Source organism: Ostrea edulis, chromosome 3 (assembly GCF_947568905.1).
Source record: "Ostrea edulis chromosome 3, xbOstEdul1.1, whole genome shotgun sequence".
NCBI lineage: Eukaryota > Metazoa > Mollusca > Bivalvia > Ostreida > Ostreidae > Ostrea > Ostrea edulis.
The window spans coordinates 29,195,194-29,204,643 of NC_079166.1; the positions used below are offsets into that span (position 1 = coordinate 29,195,194).

A 9,450-nucleotide genomic window follows, 5' to 3' on the forward strand; every position below is an offset into this window, starting at 1 on the left:
AGATGCACGGAGAGCGCCATAAAATAATACCTAATGACGGGAGTATTAAAACAGGTCAGTTAAAAAAGGAGCACAATTCGTGCTCATGGGGATTCCAACAGACTGTTGGAAGACCTGGTCACCAAAAACCACGAAGATATTGTCAATGAGGAACTCTAGCATATTTTTAATTTCAACTTCAGAGTACTTGTGCGTGGAATCAGAGTGGTGTTTAACAAACTAACTTTTTGGATGACTAATCACTAGATATGAATATTTCCGTTTTCCATTTTTGTTGAAGCAACTGTCTATGATGTCAAAAAGTCTGGTCTTTAATTTATCGGGAGAAATGATCGTGTAAAAAGTTGAAAAGTCATACGTTTGGTGTTCTTAATTTGAGAAAAGTTTTGCGATTTCAAGTTTACTAAAAGTTCTTTAGAATGTTTTAGAATACACATTTGATTTAAACCAGTTCTGGCATATGTGGTCGCACAGTTTAAGTTTGAAGTTTCTCCTTCACAGCTGATAATATTTTCGTGAGAGCAAAGATAGGGGCTTGGTAGAGTACTTACTGGATCCAGCAATGTATCTTTGTAAGGTTTTTTATGTAGTTTAGAAATCCAGTATAGGTACGGTAACTCATATTCATTCGACCCATTGACTGGGATATTGAATGTGTATTAAACTGAAGCATGGTTTTGAAGAATTTCATCTTTTGAAAGGGCAGTTGGAGTATAAGTACGACTACCAAAAGTGGAATTAATGCCAAGTTCGTTTAAAATACAGTTGTAATAATGAGTCTACAAAGAAAGACAATGTTGTTACAGGCTTTTTCAGCTGGAACCAAACCATATTCCTCATGTAACCTATTCAATTCTTTTATCACTTCTGGTTTACTAAACACAGAAGGATAGATGGTACGTATTTTTGTTTTAATATGACTAATGCGCGATTTTAATATTCCTCTTAATCCATTCTGACAATGTATCAAGTTCTTTTTCATATTTAGCCCACCGTCTTGCATAAATCTTGAACAGAATTCATTATAGAGATGAAGTTCTGTCGCCAATTGAAAGACCGAGGTTCGCTGTATCTAAATCCTTTTAGAACAAGTGATTTTGATTTGAGTTCCTCATTTTCAACTACATGTATATCAACATCACCAGTAATGACATATCCAGCTGGACTATACTTGAAAGAAGATGAAGAACAAGAACACGCTGGTGGATTACGTATAAGAAGGGCAATGTCTAGGCACTGCAAAGTTTGTTCATAATCAAAAAGTTTGGATGCAATAGTAGAAGTATATTTGTAGGAAATACTGGGTGTAGACTTGAACTTGAAATAAGTTGGAATACACGACTGAACCCTTTTATGACGAAACATGTTGCATATGTTGACTGTATCTATTCCTTTGTTTGTAAACTTGAGCTTAAGGAACTGGCGGCATGACTTGGAAGGAATAAAATATCATCCATGACCCGTGGTGGTTTAAAGAGCCCTAGAGTGATTGTCAACATCCAAGTACAGACTAGTGTGGCTTCTCCAAATAACGTACGTAAAACTCTCAATGGAACAGTAAAGTTTTGTACGAATATGATGTGGACCTAATTGTCTGTTGACATAAGGTACATATGTGAAAGTGAATCAAACACATATCATTTATACTTGGTCATTTAAATATGAACGATGTCCATGACTGCGTTTCCGTCTTTGAGTATTGGGAAAGAGTCCCATCACATTAACGTTATTTCCTTGTGGACTAGTCAAATTCTCCACATCATAAACATTTACATGTATCATTACATCCATAAGAAAATGCAGTACCTAGGGTCGTGATCCCGTGATCTTCTCGTTTTGTTGAGTAATTATGGAAGCTCGTTTAGGACTTGTCAAAAATATATTTGAATTTGAAATAACGAATTCCAGAATTTTGAAATTTGTAATAACAAATTTATTATAACAAATCTAATCCATTATAACGAATCTTAAAGTTTGAAATATCAAAATAAATCTGTAATAACGAATTCCAGAATTCCTTATTACAGATTTATTTTGTTATTTCAAACTTTAAGATTCGTTATAATGGATTAGATTTGTTATAATAAATTTGTTACTACAAATTTCAAAATTTGGTTTAACGAATTAGATTTGAAAACACGAATTTTGGAAACGGTTATATCAAATTGTAAAAATCTGATACAACAATTTTTGCAAATTAGTACATAATTCGTGATAAATTGCAGAACTAGTAAGAATAGATCAAATAGTTTGACACGGATTTTAATTCGTTAAAGCGAATTATACAATTTGTTAAAATGAATATTTAATATAATGTAGCTGGGGGAACATGTCCCAAGATCAGGCAGCTGATCCCACCTCTGGTGTATTAAGGGGTCCATCTTTGCCAAGCTCTTAATTTTGTATTGCTCTATGAGATTGATCACTGTTATCTTCACCTTTTCATCAGTGCAATTTTTAAGAATTTGTTGCAACATATATAGACAATTTCAGAATTTGTTATTTCAAATTTTGAAATCCGTTATTACAAAATTTACAAATTCGTTATAATGAATATAATCAATAATAACAAATTTTAAAGTTTTAAATTATGAATTAAAATCGAAATACCGAATTCGGAAATTCTTTATTTCAAATTAGACATTTTTGATAGGTCCTAAATGGGCTTCCGTAAGTAATTTCTTTCTTTTATTAGATAAATATTTTGGTATGTTGTTTACACAAGCACCGTTTTCAAATGTAAAACTGTTCCAACAACATCCTAAGTATAGTGGAAGGAAAATTGTGATTCAAAAAGAAGAAAAAACAAACAAAATGATTTCGCTTTCATAAGATTTATGAAATTTTTGACAATGATTATTGCACATAAATGATAAATGTGATATAAATTATCCATGGTAATCAGTATGACTTCTGTTAGTAAAATCTTTAATTAGCAGTAAAAATTGTGAGTGAATCCGATCTATTTAAACTTGGTTTACTACATATACATGGCTCTTTCTTCACTCTTTGGCTCATATCCAGGACAAACCAAAGATATGTAAAGTTTAACATTTTCGGTGATTTTTAAGTATGAATGGCAGATTCTTTTTTTATCTCCCTAAATTGTATTCTTTGAATAGAGCTATATACTTGCATATATTTTGATTTTTAAAAATTGTTTTCGGTCTTTTTCCCTGACTGCTCTAGTAAAGCGTCCAAAAGCAAATGATGAACCACATGCATATACTAACTTAATTTGCTGCATGTAATCTACTACTACACAAGTAACAGGGTTAAAACTAACAGGCTTCACTATGAATATCACTGGTCTACAGCATCAATGATTCATACCTAACAAATTAACAAAAATAAACATTTCAGTGTGGTTTCTGCATTCTGTACAAGAACATACTTTAAAACACTATGCTGTGAAGAACAGTGAGATCTTTATAAATAACTCTAATCTCTATACAGTAACATCCGCCTGGCACAGTCCTGTCCCACAAATCCTGCGTATTTCCTGACAGCCGTGTCCTGGGACTCCTTCCTTTGAGGGTTGAGCTGTTTGTATTGTCCGTATGACATCATCATTCTTCTGTGTAAGACCATCACTTCATCCAGTTCCAGGTTTCCATCTTCATCTTCTGTAAAGAAAAAAAATTTTACAGGTCGACTTAAAACCTTAATTCACACAATAGGATAAATTCTTGTGACTTACGAAACTGAGGTTAATTGGTAACACATGTATGTCCATTTATACACACATCATACATATACACTGACCTAGGGTTCTCCAAAACTTGGGATATAATTCGTTTACCTACCTTTACAGGGCTCTGTAACCTAGAGTATTCGTTTTACCTACCTTTACAGGGCCCTGTAACCTGGAGTATTCGTTTTACATACCTTTACACGGTCCTGTAACTTAAGAGTATTCATTTGACATACCTTTACAGGACTCTGAAACCTAGAGCAATCGTTTTACATACCTTTCATCAGGTTCTACAAACTTGAGATATCTGTTTTATGTACCTTTCTCCAGGCTCTACAAACTTGAGATATCTGTTTTATGTACCTTTCTCCAGGTTCTACAAACTTGAGATATCTGTATTATGTACCTTTCTCCGGGTTCTACAAACTCGAGACATGTTTTGTATACCTTTCTCCGGGTTCTACAAACTTGAGATATCTGTTTTATGTACCTTTCTCCAGGTTCTATAAACTCGAGACATGTTTTGTATACCTTTCTCCGGGTTCTACAAACTTGAGATATCTGTTTTATGTACCTTTCTCCAGGTTCTACAAACTTGAGATATCTGTTTTATGTACCTTTCTCCAGGTTCTATAAACTCGAGACATGTTTTGTATACCTTTCTCCGGGTTCTTACAAACGTGAGATATATCTGTTTTATGTACCTTTCTCCGGGTTCTACAAACTTGAGATATCTGTATTACGTACCTTTCCCAGACTCTGCAAATCTGGAGTATTTGCTTTCGTCCAGTTTGGGTACACATTCTTCTATAGGATGCCAGGAGTACACCTCAGGACAAAGCAAAAAGGACGGAAAGTACTGACCCTAAAAATATAATTCACACACACAATAGAGATAGGTACATATTCAGACAGCACGAATAATATGAGCACAACAAATAATCCAACGTCTAGACTACAACTAATAAGGCTAATTAGGAACTAAAATTACTTTATATATGTACATACTACAGGTACATCATTAGGGTTCGTCCTAATGTTTTAACCTGTGCCACTTGTAATGCATCAAGCCAACCACAACCAGGACTGGGGTTGAGCAGACATAGATACATAAATTACTCACACATACATCAGGGCTTGAAATGAACATATGCCTGTAAGTTCCGTGACTGGATGAAAGTCTGATGGACTGACTGACATTTGCACTAGTTACCGTTAGTCCAATGGGACTGGAAAATTTTCTATAATTTCATTTCAGAAAACCCACTTGTCTAATCATGCATTTGACAGTTCCATGTCGATATTAGGGGAACCCCGATTGCTAAATATAGAGTTGTCATATTCTCTAAGGCAAATTAAGTTAAAATCGTTTAATATTATTTGAATAACATATCAAATACGTTTAATAATTTTTGGAGAACTCTGGCCTGGATTTCTCGAAAAGAACTCAAGTCAAAAGTTGGACTTATGTCTGAGATTTTACTCAAATTTTGACTGCACGGACAGAAGAAAACTCAAACTAAAGTTTGAGATTTTTTCAAGCAATCCAAGCCTGGACTAAGTTTTTTAGCTGATTTGTTGAAATTATACCCTATTAGTCTGGCTGGACTGGTAACGTAAAAGATCAGCATCATTAACCCTGCATATCAGTACTCAGTATAGCAGGAAATGAACTCGCAGAGTTAATTTTCGCTATATTCGCTGAAACAAAATTTCCACAAATTTAACATTCAGTGAATTAATCTTTTATATTGATACGAAATGAATTGAAGGATATTTAAAAGATTTGTTTTTCCATCAATTAAACCGACCGTGGTTTGTTGCTAAATGGAAAAATCACGTTTTTTTCCAACTGCGATATTAACGTGCAGTATACAGACCTTGTATCTCATTTTGGGACATGAGTGAATGTAGAACCCCATGTAATAGTAGATCAGGTCCGGGGCTTTCTTGTTCAATTCACGCACAAATGCAATCTCCCTTAAAAAAAAAACCACACTTGGGGATCACTATATAATAATATATGATTATTTTCAGGAAACATCTTTCAGTAAAGATTACAATTTCTTAAACTGTAGCATAAAATACATGTTCTGTTGAGCCAGTGAATGTTCTGTGGAACCAATACCTTGCCCCAGGATCATGTTACAAACTCAAAATTTCAATCACTTGTAAGATGTTCATTACTTTGAACTGTAACTCTTAATCTGGTGACACTAGAAATTTGATGAAGCAATATTGAATAACAATTTTGGGAAGGTTGATTTCTTGATCATTTCATCACAATATTCCGATTTTGACTTAAGCTTAAGATGTTTCATGATCCTGAGGCCTGATTTACAGTATCCTTAGAATTACACCTGACATACATCATCCTCAGAGATACTGGTAATACCAAGCAATCAGAGTCGGAGTTATTTAAGGTTAATATGTAATGATGAGTCTGCAATACCCAATAGCTGAGCTGGGCTAATTTGACTTACCAATAGCCAAGTTATTACCAACTTAAGACCGATCTGATTTTCCTGGAAGCTGAGTAAGTTCCCAAAACAGTGTGACTTACCGGAGAGCTGAGTACGATCTAACTTACGGTATCTGAGTATGTACTGATGTGACTTACCTGAGTATGTACTGATGTGACTTACCTGAGAGCTGAGTACGATCTAACTTACGGTATCTGAGTATGTACTGATGTGACTTACCTGACTATGTACTTGATGTGACTTACCTGAGTATGTACTGATGTGACTTACCTGAGAGCTGAGTACGATCTAACTTATGGTATCTGAGTATGTACTGATCTGACTTACCTGAGAGCTGAGTACAATCTGACTTACCTGAGAGCTGAGTATGTCCCAAGGCTGAGGAAATCGTAGTCTGGGTCGTAATAAAGGTACACTGAGGACACACAGTTTGGGAGGATGTCTATGACTCCTACAGCGATAATCTGACCGTCCAGCCAGTACTGCTGGTGGAATGATCCATACCCCATTGGTAGCCCCCCCTCTCTGTGCTCCTCCTAAAAACGTAATAATAAAGTTCTGTATAATCAGTCTAATATTGGTAAGAAATACCAATCCATGCCAAATGTAGGTGAGATATTAATAGATATTGTTTTCATTTGTAAATTAATTAAGTCACTGTACATTTCTTGTTTTAATTTTTGTATGATTGATTATTGTTTTTGGTCTTGACAGAACCCCGTATTTTTAAATAACACTAATTATAATTGTATGTAATGATGTAGGCTCATTTACCAATACATGACTAAGTAATTACAGTTACTATATATTAAGGGTCTAAATATCATTCCCGTGGGGATCCGGGTTAGAATAGGTCCTCAGTATCACCTTGCTTGTCGTAAGAGGCGACTAAATGGGGCTGTCCTTCGGATGAGACCACAAAAAATGAGGTCCCGTGTCACAGCAGGTGTGGCACTATAAAGATCCCTCCCTCCTCATAGGCCATCAGTGCTGAGCACAAGCCTAAATTTTGCAGCCCTTCACTGGCAATAGTGACGTCTCCATATGAGTGAAATATTCTTGAGAGGGATGTTAAACAATATTCTATCTATCAATCAATATAAATATCATTTCACAATAAGCGTATATTAAGGGTCTAAATATCATTTCGCAATAAGCATGAATTCAATACATGCAGCCTGGAATGTCATATATTGGTGTTAAGATAGAGATCTCTGACAGTTAGCGGTTTCATATAAATCAAACGTACATTTTCATAGTCCTTTTACTGGTCAAAATTCATTGAGTTTAAGAGATCACTAATTAAATAAATTGTAAATGCAAGCATCACAGGCTGTCCACGTAGCTTTCTTGCCCCTGTGACCCGAGTTTGATCCCTGTGATTGACAATGGCTGTATGTGAGATGGTATGGCGGTCACCCGCTCAGACACGTAGGTTTCCTCCGCGGACTCCGGTTTCCTCCCACACAATGACCCCCTAGCGCCAACATCTGTGTATCAAAGGACCCCATTGGAAATGAGCTTTCATGGGTTATCCCTAGTATTTATGTATGTACATTTGTATGTGTGTATGTAGCAAATAACCATTTTGTCCCTCACCACCACCCCCTCAGTCTCTACCTGCAGAGGGCCCTCACACAGGAACTGATCAAACTGCTCCTCTGAGCAGTCCCATTCCTCTTCTTTGTGGATCCCCATCTGATATTTCTTGAACACACTGTATGACTCTTTTTGAGTGTCCTTGAACTCTCGAGTTGGAGGATTAACCCTCACCAACTTCATCTGAAAAGTGAAATGATCCCCAATAAGCTATAGTTACCTGCAGCGGAGAGTTACACAGAAATCTGGTGTACTGTTTAACGTTGGGTTTTTCAGGAGGGTCCATGTGAATTTTCATTTGATAGGAATGATAGACGGAATGGGCATGCTCAAAGGATTGTGTGAAATCCGGACTGGCGGGCTCCGACCTAACCAGGCGGATCTGTAAATACAGTGGTGTGACAATCTGAGATATTGGTAGTGAAATTAGAATTTGGATGGAACAACTTTGAAAAAAATTTATGTGCAGTATAAGGAACATTTTAGTTAAAGTGGGAAGACAAATATTTATGACTTCATTAGAAATGAAACACCTACTGATATCTCTTGCTATGGCTTCTGTGTACCTTATGTGTTTCTGTCTATACAATACCCCCCCACCCCCACCATTACTACTTTTAACAGTATTTTTTCTTATTTGTGGAATTAATTAACACAAATGAAGGAATTTCCATAGTTATTAATCTCCCATAATCAGATTTATGATTTTCACTGTAACCAAAAACAACATATTATTTGAAAGTACTGAGCTAAAAGCGTAGACAGTGCCAGTCTTCTGACAAAAGGGGAGGAGTGTGAGTGTGCTATAAGAAAACAAAGGCAATTCCTGGATCCACCCCTGTGTGGTCGAGACTGATGTTCATACATTGTGTCAGAAAGATTTAAAAATGCTGGTACATGAAAAGCATTGAGAGAGTTTTAAAATCAATTAAATGACTGCTTGGAATAATTCATTGGTTTATACAAAACCAAAAAACATTTAACATACCTCCAGTTTGTGAGCACAGTTCTCGACCTTGTCTGGTTCATTCAATAAATCTTCAAGAGTCTTCTCCCCTGATTTCTGAAAATACAACAATCAAGATATCCTTAGAACAGAATTATTTGAAGCTCACATTAATATATATATTGTACTGCAGAATTAGCCACTATTTGATTTTGTGAGTGAGTGCTATATCAGACTCAGCTGTACAGGGTGTTATATATATTGTACTGCAGAATTAACCACTATTTGATTTTGCGAGTGAGTGCTATATCAGACTCGGCTGTACAGGGTGTTATACTGTTATATATATTGTACTGCAGAATTAGCCATTATTTGATTTTGTGAGTGAGTGCTATATCAGACTCGGCTGTATAGGGTGTTATATATATTGTACTGCAGAATTAACCACTATTTGATTTTGTGAGCGAGTGCTATATCAGACTCAGCTGTACAGGGTGTTATATATATTGTACTGCAGAATTAACCACTATTTGATTTTGCGAGTGAGTGCTATATCAGACTCGGCTGTACAGGGTGTTATATATATTGTACTGCAGAATTAACCACTATTTGATTTTGCGAGTGAGTGCTATATCAGACTCGGCTGTACTAGGTGTTACCGTCTGTTTGGGTGGTAGCTGTTCTTGCGGTTTTTCTGGTTGTGGTTTGTCAGTCTGTTTTGCCAGTTT

General features: G+C 35.8%; 1 protein-coding gene across 2 annotated transcripts in view; it reads right to left on the reverse strand.

Moving 5' to 3' along the window:
• Positions 1-2,817: 2,817 nt before the first annotated feature.
• Positions 2,818-9,450, reverse strand: part of LOC125677449 (arginyl-tRNA--protein transferase 1-like) — a 13,263-nt gene continuing 6,630 nt past the window's right edge. Inside the window, exons 4-10 of one of the 2 annotated variants that reach the window (XM_048915518.2) lie at positions 9,382-9,450; positions 8,765-8,839; positions 7,798-7,959; positions 6,532-6,713; positions 5,575-5,674; positions 4,442-4,559; positions 2,818-3,626 (exon numbers count right to left, since the gene is read on the reverse strand). The exon at positions 9,382-9,450 is cut by the window's right edge and continues 62 nt beyond it. In XM_048915518.2, coding sequence (XP_048771475.2) covers positions 3,442-3,626; positions 4,442-4,559; positions 5,575-5,674; positions 6,532-6,713; positions 7,798-7,959; positions 8,765-8,839; positions 9,382-9,450 — 891 coding nt within the window. In that variant the 3' untranslated portion in view covers positions 2,818-3,441. Of the gene's footprint in view, positions 3,627-4,441; positions 4,560-5,574; positions 5,675-6,531; positions 6,714-7,797; positions 7,960-7,996; positions 8,159-8,764; positions 8,840-9,381 lie in introns of both variants that reach the window. The other variant, XM_048915517.2, reaches the window with a different exon arrangement.